Here is a 19,231-nt window from a genome sequence, read left to right on the forward strand (position 1 = left end):
TGCTGCGCTCCAGCTCCGTGCATCGATTCTTCGGTCGCGTTTCCAGCGAGCATCGATTTTCAACCACGGAACCGGCAGCATGACGCTTCTTCAGCCGCAAATCGGAGTTGCGTCGATCTTTCCCCCGCAATGCGCTCTGTGCATGGATTTCCTCCTCTTAGGCTGCCAGCTTCTCCTTTCAGAGTCCCAGGAACTGGATGGGCACCACAGGGCAGAGTAGGAGTCTCTCCAGAGACTCCAGGTGCTGGCAGAGAGAAGTCTTTGCTGTCCCTGAGACTTCAAACAACAGGAGGCAAGCTCTAAATCAAGCCCTTGGAGAGTTCTTCACAAGATGGAATGCACACAAAGTCCAGTCTTTGCCCTCTTACTCTGGCAGAAGCAGCAACTGCAGGATAGCTCCACAAAGCACAGTCACAGGCAGGGCAGCTCTTCTTCCTCAGCTCTTCAGCTCTTCTCCAGGCAGAGGTTCCTCTTGGTTTCCAGAAGTGCTCTAAAGTCTGTGGTTTTGGGTGCCCTTCTTATACCCAATTTCTCCTTTGAAGTAGGCCTACATCAAAGAAAAGTCTTCTGAATGTGAAATCCTGCCTTGCCCAGGCCAGGCCCCAGACACTCACCAGGGGGTTGGAGATGGCATTGTGTGAGGACAGGCACAGCCCTTTCAGGTGTGAGTGACCACTCCTCTCCTCCCTCCTAGCACAGATGGCTCATCAGGAAATGCAGACTACACACCAGCTCCCTTTGTGTCACTGTCTAGTGTGAGGTGCAACCAGCCCAACTGTCAAACTGACCCAGACAGGAAATCCACAAACAGGCAGAATCACAAAAATGGTATAAGCAAGACAATGCTCACTTTCTAAAACTGGCATTTTCAAACACACAATCTTAAAATCAACTTTGCAAAAAGATGTATTTTTAAATTGCTAGCTCAGAGACCCCAAACTCCACATGTCCATCCACTCCCAAAGGGAATCTACACTTTAATCAGATTTAAAAGTAGCCCCCATGTTAACCTATGAGAGGGACAGACCTTGCAACAGTGTAAAACGAATTTAGCAATACTTCACTGTCAGAACATATAAAACACATTACTATATGTCCTACCTTAACCATACACTGCACCCTGCCTTTGGGGTTACCTAAGCCCTACCTTAGGGGAGTCTGACATGTAAGAAAAGGGAAGGTTTAGGCCTGGCAAGTGGGTACACTTGCCAAGTCGAATTTACAGTTAAAACTGCACATAGACACTGCAATGGCAGGTCTGAGACATGATTACAGAGCTACTTTTGTGCCCTGGCACCCCTAGTGCACTTTACTGGGGACTTACTAGTACATCAAATATGCCAATCATGGATAAACCAATTACATACAATTTACACAGAGAGCATATGCACTTTAGCACTGGTTAGCAGTGGTAAAGTGCTGATAGTTCAAAAGCCAACAGCAACAGGTCAGAAAAAATAGGAGGCAGGAGGCAAAAAGTTTGGGGATCACCCTGCATAAGCAAAAAAATCCAACATCCACCCATACATAGACTTTGGTATTTAAAAGTGTAACATGTGAGAATTTGCACAGTGGTAAGTCCTCAAATGATATTTTTGTTGTTAGGGCTGCAGCTGTTTTTTTGACAAAAAAAGCTAAAGTACAGCACCTAGCTAATTCTGTATCTTTGACTTTAAGTGATCTACAGAGATGATTGACCACAGTTTTTAACATTATTTCAAAATAAAACTCAATAAATCACTGGTAAAGTTGTTTTTTGATACATATACAGTTATAGTTCCTTTACCTGAGGATCCTGCAGGCTAATTAGCATTAGCCTGCCTGCAACTCGCCTGTGGGTGCTACTTTGACAAGGTAAAATACCGCTTTCAGAGCAAAGACAATGGCTTGGGCCTTGCAGTATGGCATGAGGGAAGAATGTGAGTCAGCTTTACCCAAGCACTGTAGTCTAGGGGGCATATTTATACTCCATTTGCTCTGAATTTGAGTCATTTTTTTACGCAAGTTCGGCGCAAAACTAACTTCATATTTATATTTTGATGTTAGACACATCTAACTTCAAAATAGTTGAGTTTGCACCATTTCTTAGATGCATGAACCTATCTTGTGTCAATGAGGTGCAAGGTAGGCTTTCCCATCTAAAAAATGGTGCTAACCCCATAGCCCCATATCTATCCCCCGTGCTAAAATGATGTACGGGTGAGAGGAGAAGCTTGCTTTGCACCATTATTTAATGCCTGGAACAGATCATGCGTTAGGGGACTTGTGAATGGGTCTACAGGTGCCCTCCACATGCCCCAGGAACACCCCCACCCACACCATAGGGATACCGGAGGATGGTGGACCCCATCCCAGGTAAGTAGGGTAAGTAGAGGTAAGTATTTGTCTTTTAATTAAAGTGACTTTGGGGGCCCAGCTTGGGGCCCCCTGTGGTACAGGGTGCATGGTCATGCCCTTGTCCCCTGTGCTGGCCATTGGGGTGGTGGGCATGACTCCTGTCTTTTCTAAGACAGAAGTCATGTGGTATGGATGGTTTTTCACTAGAAAATGCCGCTAGGCTGGTTAGTGGCATTTTTTTGCCTCTAACCAGCCTAACATCATACCACCACCCCCTTCTCCCACACCACAACCCCCACCTGGCTAATATATATTTTTTTAATCTAGCCCACCCTTTTCACCGGCTTGCGCCATTCCTTAAATATGGAGCCTGTGGGTTAGTTTGCAGTGAGGTGAACAAGATGTGTTGCAAAAGTGGGAAGGTTTCCCTTGGCAGCTTTTTGTCCATTGGCTAGGGAGTTTCCAAGAATTATCCCACCACACTGGCTTGAAAAAAAGTAGCACCTCACCCCCAGCCCCTCAGAATCCTTTCCAGGCCTGTGGCAAAATCGAAGATGGCTGGATGAGCTATCTGCAAATTTGTGAAGACCTCAATGGTTGGACCTACTCTCACTTATACCCAGGACTCAGAAGTGGAATCCAAGGAGTCAGTTGGCTGACCTTGTTTGTGGCTACAGGGACTTCAAAAACTGAAAAAGGCCTTTTTCATGGAGTGATTAGCTGACAGGTTACAACTGGACCTTGTCAGAAATTGGGTCATTAGTTGAGAGGGGTGAGAGCCAGAATTCTTGTCAGAGTGAATCACAAAGGTCAAGAGCAAAAACTGTATTTAACCTTCTGGAAGCCTGGCACAAAAACAGCAAGGCTTAACTTTGAGGGCGTGTTTGCACAGAGTATTGGAACCAAAAATATTGTGGGACAAACTATGGTGTCAAGAATATATTGAGTACAAAAATATTGTGAAGGTAAGTTTCAATAGGTAAGTAAACTTCTACTGTATGTAGCTCCACCTGGTTGTAACTTGACCATATATATATCTTTAAGGTACGTAGATGTGGAGTTAGAAATAACAAATCTGTACTTACCTATTTGCACTTACCTTCTCGATATTTTGGTCCTCAATATTTTTTACACAATATTCTGTTAGTTCAGATATTCTAACAGTGATCCCTTTGACACAATGTGTAAAGTGTTTATGCAGCACTCCAACAGTAATAAAGTGAAAACACAATACAGGAAATAATCTAAACTGATTCAGAACAGCAGAGAAAAATTTAATTAATAAAATTACACCAAAATGACAAAAAATCAATACATAGAATGGGAGATATTAATTTTTAAAGTTTGTAGTAGAATTAGTGCCTAAAAGCACACAGCACCAATTTCAGTTATCTGGCTGTGCTGGAATGGGTCAAAGTCATCAGTTAAGGCTGACCACAATGGAATACGGGTCAGATAGGGAACCAGGTTCATCCAGGTGGGAAGATTACTATCTAGCCTATTCTAATTTTCACACAAGAAGGGACTCATCGTCTGGATCCGGAGAGGGGCTTGTCAACAGCAGGTTACTAAAGCCACAGGCCTTTGTTGGAACTCACATTGGTGGTGCGGTGGTTGTTGATGCAATAAGTTGGTCGACAATCAGAACTTCTCCTTGGCGGGTCATATGGGGCAGTCGTTGTCAACTTGAAGAGCTCTAGGCAGTGAAGTCCAGGGTCTGTACCCAGGAAAACTGTGTCGGCGGTTGGATGTGGGTCCCACATTGACTTTGGGAATTCCGCTCATGTTCATGAGCAGTCCAGGGATGGTACTTTTCAACTAGAAGAGCCCTGAGCCTATCATCTTGAGTCCATTTCTAGCAGTTTTAGGGTTGGAGGGGTACACACTAACACCGGGCAAGGGTCCACGCCCTGGAGTGCACCTCTTCGGGGTTATTGATAACTCTAGCAGAGGCCAGCAGCAGGGTTCAGACATGCCAAGTAGGTATTTGCCAGCTGTGCAGTTGCTGGAAAGGAATCTGGAAGCTTGCTGTGTCCCTGTTGCTTTAATAGGAGTTCAGACAACTGGTCTTTCAAGACACTTTTGGGGTCCTGGGCTCAAGGCAAGCCTACCCAGTCTTCCTACAGGTTTTAAGTAGCAGGAGAGTCCTTCTTCTGATTTTCCACAGGTCAAGGAGTGTTCTCATGAGAGGTTCCGAGGTGCTTCTTTTGCACCCCGTGCCAGCTTGCGTATGGGCAACACCTCCTTTGTCTAACCCTAAAATGATTCTTGACAGTTCTTTCATTTTTCCTGGGTTTGACTGCACTCTGTCTCGGGGAGCAAAACAATTAGACCCATGTTTGGGCTGCATTTGCCAGTGAAAAGACAGACATCTTCTCAAGTTAGGAAGGGTCTGGGTACAGACCTTAGTCTATCCTTTGAAGCTCAGGAATAGCTGGGTACAAACCCCAAAGCCATCCTGCTCAGGAAATGAACACTCTTCCCACAACAAAGGACCTTTCGACACATGTCTGCAAGGAATACACATCACACCACAGGAGAGCCATTAACAGTCATGTGACCCTGGTCATTGGTAGAAAGGCACATTTTTTTTGGCAGAAAAATTCTAACTTTCTAGAAGTGATGTTTCCATAATAGTAATTTAAAATCTAACTGTACCATTAAAGAGGATTTAAAATTACAATTCAAATGAGTGCAAGAATTATTTCTCTGGGTGTTCCCAAACTGAAGCTACCACATATTTAACGTAGTAAGGTAAGTCAGTGTTAATTTATGGGAGAGATAGCCTTGCTTTAGTGAAAGACCACTTTGGGGTGTTTCATTGCCAGGACATGTAAAGCTCAAGTACATGTCCTACTTTTCAAATACAATGCATGCTGCTCTCTGAGCCTTTAGGGGCAAACATTAGGGGCGACTTATAAGTATTAAAAAGGAGGGCTTAGGTATGGCAATGGTTATTTTGCCAGGTCAAACTAGCAGTTTAAAACTGTACTAAAGGATGATGTGACAGGCCTAACACATCTTTTGCAGGGCTATTTTAGTGGGTGGCATTGAATTTACAAGCCCTGGGTACATGTGGTAACATTTACTAGGAAGTGCATACAGATGAAATGTGCTAATTAGGTGTATACCAATTGTACCACATTTGCACAGGAGAGCACAGGCACTTTACCATTGATTAGCAGGAGTACAGTTCTACTGCCAACAAAAACAGGTTAAGCAAAAATAGTGTAGTGAAGGCAAAAATCTGTGAGAATGCCACACTAGAGATAGTCATTTCCAGCACACCTTTATTGAACCTTGCTGGTGGTCACTTCTGGAGTGTGTCATAGCCCCTTAATGCTGTCCCTGAGGTCCTGGGAGCCTTAAAAGTGACTAAGAAGAACTGCTCCAGAAAGCATCAACTGTTGGGACTTATGAGATTTGTAGACTTCTGAGACCTATGAAGGTTCAGTGTAACATTGCAAAGAAGGGGTCGGATTTAAAGAGGACTTTATCAAACACAGGTTCCGGTTTGCTCTGCTGGAAGATTTCTTGCTCCAAATATGAAACGAAGGCCAAAGGTCGAAAACCTAACCGCATGAAGGTGCAAAAAGTATGTACATGACAAGAGGAATTTGGTGGCTGTGAAGTTTGACTTTTTTTCTCTCTGAGCTTTTCCTGCCAGAACCAGTGGCTTCAGAGGGAGGTTATCCTGTGGCTATCCAACTTTAAGAGGACTTTCTCAGATACAGCCTTCCTCCTTGCCCCACTGAATTATTTAAGTTTCCATAAAACAAGACTAAGGGCCTGATTCAAAAGTCGGCTGACAGGTTACTCCGTCACAGCGGTGACAGATGTCCCATCCACGAAAACCTAATGCCAGGGTAACTGCACCTTGGGCCGGGTCAACTGCAAACAGTGATTTCTGGATGACACTTTACTTTTTCCTGGCACTGTTTACCATAAACATTGATCATATACCTGGTGCCACTGACTGGACTTTAGTTTTTTGGTGTCATTTTTCTTCTATTATGTTTTGTCTTTTTGACCGTTCTAGTGTTGCTAAGTACTTTACACATTTTCCTAAGTTAAGCCTGCCTGCTCCGTGCCATAGCTACCAGGGATTGAACCCAGATTTAAATGACTGAAACTGTATTGTACTTTACTATAGCACAATTTGGGGCATTCATTACTTGAGTGGGACACACATCCTCACAAATTAAAAAAACATTTTTTTTACAATCAAAATATCATCAAGGCAATCATTTGTGGTACTTTGAAACAAGAAGTTTGGCCTTCTAGGATTGCTGGCTGTTTCGTGGTCTTTCGACATGGCTCTGATGTTTCATTCGGAGAATGGAGTCACAGTAAATGGAATTGGAGTCCTTTGGTGTTTATATGTTTCGGTAATTGTGTTATTTGGGCTTTGTGTTGTGGTACATCACAAGAATCATAAATATCACATTCATTGAGCAATGGGTGTATGATGTTGGTGTTGGAGCAGTGTAGTCAAAGGGCCTGACAGTCAGGTGAGCTTCAATGTTAAATGAACTGTTATTAACCCTTAAATTTGTGGCTTGGTCCATTTAAATTATTTTTTTTCTTCACACCATGTACTAGTTTTTGCACAGATTTATATAAAACTAAATACATTAAAACATTGTGCAGCTCATTTTAAACCATCCAACCTTATTCTTTTTAAGGGGCTATTGGAAGGTGAGAATAAAGAAAGTTATCCCAATGAATGATGACAGAATGAGTGACAGACATTAACTGAGGAAGACTGACACTGTGTTGGGATTTTAAACTTGTTTTGTCTCTTATGCAAATCGCATGTCTGAGTCAAGCAAACATAATGCAAAACGAACACAGTTATTTCCCACATATGGGAATTATTGATATCACAAAAGTGCTTATTTGAAGAGGTGATGCTTATGTGGTTAGAACCCTGGTCATACAATGGAGATAAAGCAAACTAGTATCTTACTTGTAGAGACATATTTCTGAAATGCTATATCTCTAGGTATTATCCTTTATGATAGTTTATCAAAATATATTTTTGTGACTTTTAGCTGCTGTGATATATCTGGGGAACAAAGGTGCACTTGAAAACAATATTAGTCTGAGTTATGAAACTCGGAATTCTGAACATCCGATTGCGCAATTTCAACAGAATACATTAAAGGTGTTGTCTAATAAACGTACCTAGGAATTATGATAGCATTGCGTAAACAGTAGCTCTTTTGAAATTATACTGGTAACAGAAAGCCCAAATCCTCAGATCACCTAATAATAGCTGGTGCAAGGAGTTTTGGAACTTTAGGAGAAAGAAATGCCAAACCTACCCCAGGAGAAATGGCCAACATTTGGCACTTCTTAGAAGGATATGCTCGCTCGTGGATGACGTCCCTAAAGTTAACTGTCTAATATTGCCTTCTTGGCTCTGAAATCGGTGATATTGCAGAAATCAGTTACAACATTTTGGATTTTGCAGCATTACGTATTTGCATAGCGAAGGAGTCGCCACTGTTTGCATTGCCATATATAGCTACTGTAAGTTCTAGAGTCAGCATTTGTGTCGTTTGGCCTCTTTCCATCAATAATGTGTGTTGCAAAGTTATGTAAAACAAGTTCCAAGATATTATTAAAATCCAGTTTAAGAGAGGGGAAATAACTGTATTGAATTGCTTGGGATGTCAACAATCAATCTTCCAAACCATATAGCTTTATTGCAAAGTGAAAAAATAATATATGAAAAGTATTGGAATGATAGTGTGTTGTATTCCACAGACGCCCAGCTTCATACTCCACACGAGATGGAAGTTGAGTCTGTTCTTTAGAACATTAATCTGCACTTTGTGGAAGCACTTTGAAGGTACAACCTAGCAATGCTTCTGACATTGCAGGCAGGAGAAAGCAGTTCGTAAATACAACCAATCAAAGCATTGAGATCAACCAGTGTTTATCTACGGACCGTTCCCCTAGATACTTGACCGTTTCTTTACCTTGCCCAGGGTTGCAGTTAAGGAACTAGCCCTGAAAACTCTTTCGTTAGAACAGAGAACCCCTTGAAGTCTGCAATAGTCCATAAATCACCATCACTTTCAACTCCGCCCCCAAGCTCTTCCTGATAACAGGACTTTAGTAATATTATGATAGGTGGCTTACCATAAATGCTGCTAGGCACATGCACCACTACCGACTCTCCTTGCCTCTTGGTTGGTGGGATATGTCCTCCTTTCTCACTCCATCTTGCTTTCCTTCCCAGAAAAAAGTAATGACACTTACGTTGGGTCAGAACATAGCAAAGTTTACTTCATACAAATGCATGGTACAACAATGGTACTGACTCATTATGTGAAAGCAGAATAACAAAACATTTGTAAACAGATATTACTCAAATTCCACACATTTTCTATTTACATTTGCCATGGGGCAGGCGGGACTGATAACCAAACCGACATAGATTGCCAAGAACAGTCATGCTGATATAGTGCAACACATTCTCCATAGCAATATATTTTCCAGATAGCCTCTAAGAAACCACATAGCACATAGGGGGTCATTCTGACCCTGGCGGTCACCGACCGCCAGGGCCAACGACCGCGGAAGCACCGCCAACAGGCTGGCGGTGCTTCCATGGGCACGCCGCGGTCAGAAACGGGAAACCGGCGGTGTCCCGCCGGTTTCCCGCTGCCCCAGGGAATCCTCCGCCGCCATGGGGATTCCGACCGCCATCCTGTTCCTGGCGGTTTACACCGCCAGGAACAGGATGGCGATAACAGGTGTTGTGGGGCCCCTGGGGGCCCCTGCACTGCCCATGCCAATGGCATGGGCAGTGCAGGGGCCCCCTAACAGGGCCCCACATTGATTTTCAGTGTCTGCCAAGCAGACACTGAAAATCGCGACGGGTGCCACTGCACCCGTCGCACGCCTTCAACTCCGCCGGCTCCATTCGGAGCCGGCTTCCTCGTTGAAAGCGCTTTCCCGCTGGGCCGGCGGGCGGCCTTCTGGCGGTCGCCCGCCAGCCCAGCGGGAAAGCCAGAATGGCCGCCACGGTCATTTGACCGCAGTGCGGTCATTCGGCGGCTCCCGCCGGGCGTGCGGTTACCGCCGCCGGCGGGAGTCGGAATGACCCCCATAGTCTCTGCCAGACCAGCCTTGTAATCTCTTGAGCCTGCCCCAAAGTAACCTCAGGAGTACCCAAAGTACTGCTCAAAGACCAGGAGCACCAAGAGGTCAGCCTTCCTCCAGCCAGTCGTGTAGCCAGCATCACCTCTCAACATAGCCCTTGTGAAGATAGTAGCAGTAGGGCACACAAGTGTCCTCCTGGAGAACAGTGTGTTTTTCTGGCATTTTTCGCCAGAGGTCAAGAAATTCACTAATGCTAATACCCTCCCCCATCAGTGATTTTTCCTTGTTTTGTGATGGCTCCTCAGACCATAAGTAGAAATAAATTGAGGCCAGACCTCAGAGAATTGCATGCTATCCCTGGCAAATAACTCAGTATTGGCTAGTTGCAGCAAGCCATGCTTGATGGTATGGATATTGTATATCTTCCATTTTCAAATTATTTTGCATTGATTGATTCAATTTCTTAACAAACGTGTTTATTTCTGAGTGTCTAATAATGTTGGGCATTTGGAAATAACCTCTCACCACAGCATACCGACACATATTGCCATTTGTTGGCGTTTGCCAAACATCACAGGAACCTTTCCCAGGCCCCCCACCTAACCAAGGGGGCCATGGCTTTGTCCGCAATGTGTAGCATCAGAATGGCAGGAATGTGAATCTGACCAGCCCCCATCAGCAGCTGCTCCGTCTTGAGGACTGACCAATGGTGCCTCATCACTGAAAAAGCTTCTTACTTGTCACTGCGAGTTATCTATATATACTTACTAGACTGTTCTCTCCACCCCTCGCCCGAGAATATGAGACACACGCACGTATGTTTTTCTTTCATTTATTTTATTTAAGAATCAAAAATAGAGACAGTACATTCATTTATGAATATAAATAAACGAACCCCAGCGTACTGTGTGCTTTAAGATGCATTAGAGCAGGATGGCGTGCTCTTTGGCCACGCCTTTGTTCATTCCTTGACGGATTTCTATGTTTCTCAATGGCTGACATCCTTATGACGTCTTGGAGCGCTGAGACTTACAAGATATTTGGTATATGATGCCAAATAACATTGTTTCCTGCATGCTGTTATGTTATTACACGTCGGATTTCTTTGTGCGACTCTTTCATGACCTTTTTGTTCTGTTTCCAGGTGCTGCTCTCAGGCTTGATCGGCGTCGTGTCTTGGAAACGACCTCTCTCGCTTGTGGTAAGACAAAGTCAACACTGTTTTGGGCTTGCCAATGAGATTTTATATGTGAGGTCATTGTTGCACTGCCTGATGTTCCAGGAACAGAAATAGGATGTACAAGAATGAGGTGTTATAAGGGATATGCTTTTTGATTGTTTTAACTCTTTGTAATATGAAAGCAGTATTGGCCGGCTGCAGTCTGCGTTCCACGCCTAATACAAGATCATTTGAGAACGAGGAAACGGAAGGAAGTACGGTTTTCACAGGTCTGACTATTGCACCTAATCTTCAGAGTAATCTAGATGATGACTCTTTCAACATTAGTCTTAAAGAGCTTTGATATTGCATTATGTCAGATGCCAATTAGGACTCGCAGCATAGCTGTCTAATTAGCTTCTTCCGTGTGTGATTCAGGAAAGAAATGCGAAACCTCATTAGATTTGATAGGAGCTAATACACCGGAGAACCATTTTCTTGTAATCCATTTTAGACGTATTTCTGATTTGTGATATTCTTTCACACCATCATTTCGTCCAACACATTAATTGAAAGCTTCCGACAAAGTAAAATATATTTAAAAGTCTTGGTAAATCACATGATGTAACTTGGGATTATAAAAATTGCAAGAAAGAAAAATTGCAAGAAAGGTTAGTATGCCTAAATATAGCGCACGGTGGTATGCCTGACAAATACCCAGCTATAGAGTAATGAGTGCGAGTTGTTTGTGCTTTAATGAATACATTTAAAAGCCTGCAGTATCAGAAACCAGTCATTGTATCACCCACGTTTCATTCTGTAGGAAAACGTGTTCTATTTTCCAAGTTGTCAGAACTGCTGTGAAATTTGGCTGAGTTTCAGATGACACTGCTTTTCCACCATTATATGGATGAATCGCTTTGTCAGTGAGGATTAAAAAAGATTGGTCTTGCCATATCAATTTGACATTATTAATAGAATAACAAGGCATTAATTAGGTCTCGTCTACAGTTAGCTATGCAGGCAGACCTATAGCTTCCAGTACAGGGTAGGTCTGGGTCAGCCCCGTGCTCAACTTTGGATGATTTTGTGGTCTATCGCCGGTTTGCTCTTGATTCAATGACTTTCCTCCCTTTATGTTTTCCCCACCCAGGAGCATTTTGGTTTCACAGTGTTCTGATTGGATGAGCTGTTTCGGTCCATTGCATACTTAAGGGGACCGTTCAAATATGTATTCAGCACTTCATGAGAGTGCTTGTGTTTCCTTGCTTTCCCCCGCGATTTTGCCCCCTAGCCCCACCGTTTGCCTCTCATCCATCCTTCCCTGTGATTTCCTTTTTTTTCTTTTTAAACTAGTACCTGGTTGCGGCAATGTACCAATATACTGCTGTGCCACTTGATTCCTTACTTACACTTTGCACACACATCTTTTTTACGTTTCCATTTGTGCTCCATTCATACTCCTCTCCCCACCACCATGATGCCCCCACTACTCCCTGCCCTGTCTCACTCCCTCCTTACTTATTTTAACTTTATAAGGCCCCAACATCTTCAAAGTGCTGCTGAGCTGTTCAGTTGACCTTATGCATACACCTTTTAATATACTGTTCTAACATGACTGTCTGCCAGTAGTATTACTCATGCCACAACCCCCGCACTTGGCAATTCAGGTTGGACTGTTCCTATTAGAGAAAGACCAAGGCTGATTCACATATGTCTGGGACTAATTTGAGGTGGCATGGCGAGTGAGATGCTGCCCAGACTAGTTGCCAGTGCCTGAGATTAATTCAAGCAATCCATCCCTCACTAGTTTGGATTTAACATAGGAGTTCAGGCCATGTGTTGCACAATTTCTTCACAATCAGCTGGAGCTTGCAGGTTGGGACACATGGTTCAAGGCTGTAGCATTATACAGAGTTCCACAAAACATTTTGCAGTTATTGCACTGAAACGTGTGCATTCACCATGTCTGACCTAGGTACATTCACCTTATGGGTAGCACATGTTGAATACTACATGAAAGAAAGCCTTGGAGCTCAGAAAAGCATGTGGAGATGGACAGGATTCCCTCAAGCATGCACACATTAACATATTTCTGTATTCAGTTGTATCCATCAAAAATCTTTAAAACAGAAATGCCTAAATATTTGAGACGTCCTGCAAACAACAGTACAATTGTTTAACATAAGTACATCTCTTTCTATAAGTGAAAAATACGTAATATATTTCAATACTGAGTAAACCATCAGTTTATAAAGCAGGCTGAGGGAATTTAACAACAAATCTATTTGTTGGCATAGGAACTGTTTTAAAGAAAATATAATTTTGCTCGTTGTCGGTAGGGGGGCTATGTCATATGTTTATGGTATAATGTTTTAATATGTTCTATTGCAGAATGAGTTGTATTGCAGTTAATAAGGCTTTGCACTAAAGCAGCATAAGATACTGAAACTGTACCACCTTGTCCTCGTCTAAATATGGATCATAGGGACACATTGTTTTCACAGTTGAGCTGAGCTGTGACTTCTGGGACACTGACAAGATCTGTAACCAGTTTGTGCTTTGTAAATCTGCAGTGATTTCCTTCATTTATACTTAATTGTTGAAAACCTCTTCTAATGCTGGAAGGCCAACACTCAATCAAAGAGTACTCTATATTCTGACCTGTCTCAGGAAAAAATGAGGGCAAAACCACACACACTAATTTGTGATATCATAAATTATGTAATAGAACATGTTATGAGTGATGTCATTTGTGAGATAATAAGCACTGCATGGTGAGGGCGCAAGTTATAGTTAGTGATGAGAAGTATAACTGATGAATTGCTGTGGGTTTTTTGGTTCAAAACGTTAGTGTTATCACTGAGATATTCACCTAATTATAATATTACTTTAACCTTTGTTTTTTTCAATATATGTCTAAGAGTTTTAAAAAATCTGTTGTTTTTTTAATGAAAAGTATTGCTTATTTACCATACATAAATGCAAACCTCTGCCTTGCTAAGGGGGTTATCTGCAGGACCTGGCCATGTGTCCCCTCCCCAAGCCTTGTTAGGCCCTCGGGACCCTACCCCCTAGGGCCACGCTTTAAAATAAAGGGGAGGGCATGCATGAGGCCCCTCTCCTAGGGATGGTTTTGGCCCCAGGGACTACATCCCCTGGGGCGAGTGTAATTTTTAAGGCCCTACACCCAAGCTGGTTTCAGCCCTTGGGTGGGGGATTGCAGTTCCCCTCCATAGGCTAATTTTGGCCCAGAGGGGGGCCTCCTCCCCCCTCTGGCCTAGTGCAACAATGTTTTAGGAGGCGGAGGGCCTCATCTCCTGTGACCTGGAATTAATATTAAGGGCAGGCGCACGTGCCCCCCCTACCCGCGGGCTGATTTTGTCCCCAGGAACCCCATCCAACTGGGTCTGGCAAACTTCTCAAGCCCCAAGCAAACAGGGGCTGTCAAACAAGGGCCACCAAAAAGGGGGCTACTGAAATGCAAACTCCCTTCACATTTTCAATAGACTTTTTTAGGCAGGAAACTTCTGAATGAAAATTCACCAAAAATTTACAGGAAGCTAGATCTTGGACCACAGATTGTGCTTTTTGTGATTTGATGTAAATCCATTCAGTAGATTTTGAGAAATTAAGGTTTAAAAATATTTGTATATCTGGACTTTCGCAAGAGACCCTCTAGCCCAATTTTTAAAAATACAGGGTTCTGATTGGCCCTGAGGGCTTTTTCCCCTTTGGCCAGCTTGCTCCTGTGGGAGTCAGACTCACATAGGAAAGAGCATCTTTGACTTGCTGACAGCAACATGAGAAAAAATAATTTGTCACTCTCCAGCTCAGTGTGGATTGCACTGTACTAATCCTGTGCTTAAAAGCTCTGTTGGAGAAACAGACATTTGAGGTGAGCCAATTCAGAGTGGTGGTAATGTTGTAGGGTGCCCCATATAGAGGAGCCAATATGCATTTAAAAACAAAAAAACAGTGGTCCCGGGACTCCTACAAGATCTCAGCTTTAAAAAAAACAAAAAAACAATGGTGTTTTATATGTTGTTTAGACCCTGGGGTGGGAAGTGATATTCTAGACTCTAGCATATTATTATCTTTTATGTGCTCTCTTTTAATAACGTGTTTTAACTTTTTAAAATTTCCATTTTGCTTGATAATCCATATGTACTTTATTAATCTACTAATATTATTTAATTTTCTAAATAATTAAAGACCCTCTGAGTAGGGGTTGTAGCCCCTCAGGGGTCCAAGGACCACAGGTTTAGAACCACTCATGTAGTTTAAGACTAGCACTTCACCACCAACATGGCACATTCCTGCACATGGGAAAAAGCATCTGTAAGAAAAAACTGAGGGGCTTCTGTCTCCTGCAGGCAACCAGGAAGTGTAGCTGCTGTAAGCGTCCCCAAACATCTAGTTGCTGGTACACGGACATAAAAGTCAGAGTCACTATAAGAGCACCAGGAAGAGCGCAAGCCATAAACTGTACCATCAAAGAAGGCTACTGACTCTGCCTCTGACCTCTAGGCCTTCTGAGGCAGAAACATTTGCTGGTTAGGTTGTTTTGGGGTATTGCACCTAGATTGAAAGTGACCCTTAGCTTGTCATTGTTCCTATGTGTATCTTTGACATTTTCCCTTAAAAGTTTAAAAATTAATCTCTTCTTTTTCTTATTACCCTTATTTGTTTTTAGGAAGCTTGCACATTTTTACTTATTGTTTTTTTCTCTAACTTTCTAAATTGCGTTAGGGATTATATTGTGTTGTTGGTTTACCTAAAAGTTGTTTTGCTGCTTAAAATAACACACAAGGATCTTGAGTATTGGCTGCTGCTTGTGCCTCAGCTGCCAGGGTTACAGCATAATTTCTCTTAGTACAGTGTCATGATCTAACATTGGTGTGTTTGTTAAATTGGTTAGGCCCCTCTTCCCAGATTAATAACCCACTCTCTGACAACAAGTATTTAACATATGTACCTGAAAGATCAAAATGGAAGACAGACATAGCAGTTTTGCACTATGATGTACGCACTTCACTACTGAGATTAAAGAAGTAAAATAGCTCCCATGATTTTAATTGTTGAGCGCTAGTCTAGCACTAGAACAATACATCAACAAAGAAATCAGTGTAAATTTACCAAGACATGAAATTGATTGAAGGATTGGTTGGATGAAAGCTAGACACTAGTGGGCAAAACATTTGTCTAGTTGCTGCTATTTCTAGTGTCACTGGCAACTACTGATGACAAAAAAACAAATTTACTCTTAGAAAAACATTTAGTGATCTAAGATATAGGTCAAGTGTCAAACTGTTTATGGAATGACTCTCAAAACTCATAGACATCTTGAGCTACTTTCAGATTTTACACTATGCATTGCTTTTGCTTGAACAAGTGTTTGAGTTCCCCATTGTATTACACATTGTTATTAAACCTTATTACATAACCTGTGAATCTTTTAAACTTTTACACAGATCAAAACAATTGCAGTGGTCAATAATGCATAGTATCTTTGATCGACTGTAATTGATTCACCTACTATTAGAAAGTGCTATGCAGCTATACTCTGCTTAAAGAAATGCAGCTGTGGTTTTATATATATCAATCTGTTGTAGCCTCAGGAGAAAAAGGCATACATGACTATGTACATTACATGCGGTTGTTACAAAAGTTTTGTTTGAATATAACCAAATAACATGACACACAGGAAACAAAAGGATCTGATAGAATGCAAGTAAGGAAGATTGAGTAGAGCCGACAACAGGGACATCGGGTTCTAAATTCCATTTAAAAGTCTGCTATTACTTTGCACTCATAGAAAAAAAGGAATGCTTTAGGCGAAAAACAAATCGATGATAGCAAATGGCAAATTCAAAATAACGACAGCTACGTAATTAGTAGGTGGAAAACATAATATTTGAATGACATGGCATAGATATGACTGACAGAACTTGAGAATTTAAACTGCAAGTCGTAAAAGTCTGTGCTCAAGGTGAATATGGAATAAATAATGAGTATGCCTTTATAATGTAAACCAAGGACATATAACTATAGTCACTGAGGCACTCAGTCAATGATTGACAGACAAGATAAATACTTTTAAGGAAGCATTAATGGCTCAATAAGAAGACTGCAAAATTAAGTTTGAAGTTCTTCCTTCCCATTGAATGTTGAAGAGTGTGGGAAATCTAATATCATTAATTTTGATTTCTGTAGACGGCATGTAGACCAGTAGACAGAAGCTGTTGCAGGGCTGAAGAAGTAAACCAATAAAAGCACATCCAGTGAGATTACTTTAAGCTTGGTTATTGTGAGATACAGGATCATCTGTTTTATTTTTAAAAAGTCAGATTAGAAATTATATGTTTTAGACACACTCCTAACACCCACCTTGTTGGACCTGGCCCTTTTTGCAGGGTCATCCCCAAACATTTTGCCTCCTTCCTCCTATTTTTCCTGACCTGGTTTTGTTGGCTTTTGAACTCTGAGCACTTTACCACTGCTAACCAGTGCTAAAGTGCATATCCTCTCTGTGTTAATTGTACTTTTGATTGGTTTATCCATGATTGGCATATTTGATTTTCTAGTAAGTCCCTAGTAAAGTCCACTAGAGGTGCCCAGGGCCTGTAAACCAAATTCTACTAGTAGGCCTGCAGCACTGCTTGTGCCACCCACATAAGTAGCCCTGTAATCATGATTCAGATCTGCCACTGCAGTGTCTGTGTGTGCAGTTTTTAAACTGTAAATTCGACTTGGCAAGTGTCCTCACTTGCCAGGCCTAACCCTTCTCTTTTCCTACATATAAGACACCCCTAAGGTAGGCCCTAGGTAGCCCCCTGGGCAGGGTGCAGTGTATGGTTAAGGTAGGACATATACTAATGTTTTTTATATGTCCTGACAGTGAAATACTGACAAATTTGGTTTTCACTGTTGCAAGGCCTATCTCTCCCATAGGTTAACCTGGAGGCTGCCTTTAAACATGATTAAAGCGTAGATTCCCTTTGAGAGCAGCAAGACATGTGGAGTTTGGGACCTCTGAACTCACAATTTAAAAATTAATCTTTTAGTAAAGTTTTTTTTGAGATTGTGTGTTTGAAAATGGCACTTTTAGAAAGTGGGCATTTTCTTGCTTGAACCATTTTTGTGACTCTGCCTGTTTGTGGATTCCCTGTCTGGGTTAGTTTGACAGTTGGGCTTTTTGCATCTCTCTCCAGACAGTGACACAAAGGGGGCTGGGGTGTAGCCTGCATATTCTGATGAGCCATCTGTGCTAGGAGGGAGGGGGGGAGTGGTCACTCACACCTGAAAGGGCTGTGCCTTCCCTCACACAATGCAGACTTCAACCCCCTGGCGTGTGTCTGAGGCCTTACCTGGGCAAGGCAGGATTTCAGAAACAAGTGAGACTTTTCCTTTGAAGTAAGCCTACTTCAAAGGCCAAAATGGGTATAAGAAGAGGACCCAAAACCACAGACTTTAGACACTTCTTGGGGTAGACACTCTATCTCGCAGACACTTCCTGTAGAAGAACCATGTAACCAGAACCTGCATCCTGCCAAGAAGAACTGCCTGGCTGCCCAGAGTACTCACCTGGCTGCTTTCTGTGAAGGACTGCTGCCTTGCTGTTGCCCTGCTGCCTTGCTACTCTCTGGCTTTGGTGAAGAAGTGGTATCCAAGGGCTTGGCTAGAGCTTGCCTCCTGTTCCCTGAAGTCTCAGGACCAAAAAGACTTAATCGCTTCAAGAAGGACTCCTTGTGTGGCGAAATTTGACACACAGCCTGCCATAAACGATGCACAGCCTGCACCGCGGTGAAAATGTCACCACACGCAGAACCGGAATAACGCAGCCCGACTTCGCAATGAGAAGATCGATGCAGGCCCAGTGTAGCGACCGGAAATTCGACGCACGGCCCACTGGATCGACGCATAGCCGAGCTGGAACGACGCAGCATGACTTCTAGAGAGGAATCAACGCAGAGCCTGCCGTGCGGTAGAAAATTCAACGTAACGCTCCCCAGATCGATGCAGCTCCTGTGACTTCGTCCTGCCAGCGCAGGAAATCCACGCACCGTCCCCGAGGCGTCTGAAAACCCCGCTACCCGAAGAGGATCCATGACAGAGCGCCGGAAATCGACGCACAGCCATCCCTGCGTGGAAACTAAACGACGCATCGCCGTGTGCGGCCCGAGAAATCGACGCACACCCCTTTGTTTCCATGCTTCTCCTCCTCTGCGGCCCTTTGTGGAGATTTTTCACACGAACCAGGTACTTTGTGCTTGAAAGAGACTTTGGGCCTGATTCCGAGGCCGGCGGGTGGCGGTCACCGCCCGCCTGGCGGGAACCGCCATATGGCCGCTCCGCGGTCGAAAGACCGCGGAGGCCATTCAGGCTTTCCCGCTGGGCTGGCGGGCGACCGCCAGGAGGCCGCCCGCCAGCCCAGCGGGAAACCCCTCCCCACGAGGAAGCCGGCTCCGAATGGAGCCAGCGGAGTGGGTATGTGCGACGGGTGCAGTTTGCACCCGTCGCGTATTTCAGTGTCTGCATTGCATAGTGGGGCCCTCTTACGGGGGCCCCTCTTACGGGGGCCCCGCGGCACTCCCTACCGCCATCCTGTTCCTGGCG

At 43.4% G+C, this 19,231-nt stretch overlaps 1 protein-coding gene across 1 annotated transcript in view; it reads left to right on the forward strand.

Moving 5' to 3' along the window:
• Nucleotides 1-19,231, forward strand: part of ENTREP2 (endosomal transmembrane epsin interactor 2) — a 1,414,698-nt gene that overhangs the window by 380,376 nt on the left and 1,015,091 nt on the right. The window contains exon 2 of the mRNA XM_069222382.1: nucleotides 10,598-10,654. Within this exon, the coding sequence (XP_069078483.1) occupies nucleotides 10,598-10,654 (57 nt within the window). The remainder of the gene's footprint in view (nucleotides 1-10,597; nucleotides 10,655-19,231) is intronic.

The sequence above is a fragment of the Pleurodeles waltl genome, chromosome 3_1, assembly GCF_031143425.1.
Source record: "Pleurodeles waltl isolate 20211129_DDA chromosome 3_1, aPleWal1.hap1.20221129, whole genome shotgun sequence".
Classification (NCBI taxonomy): domain Eukaryota; kingdom Metazoa; phylum Chordata; class Amphibia; order Caudata; family Salamandridae; genus Pleurodeles; species Pleurodeles waltl.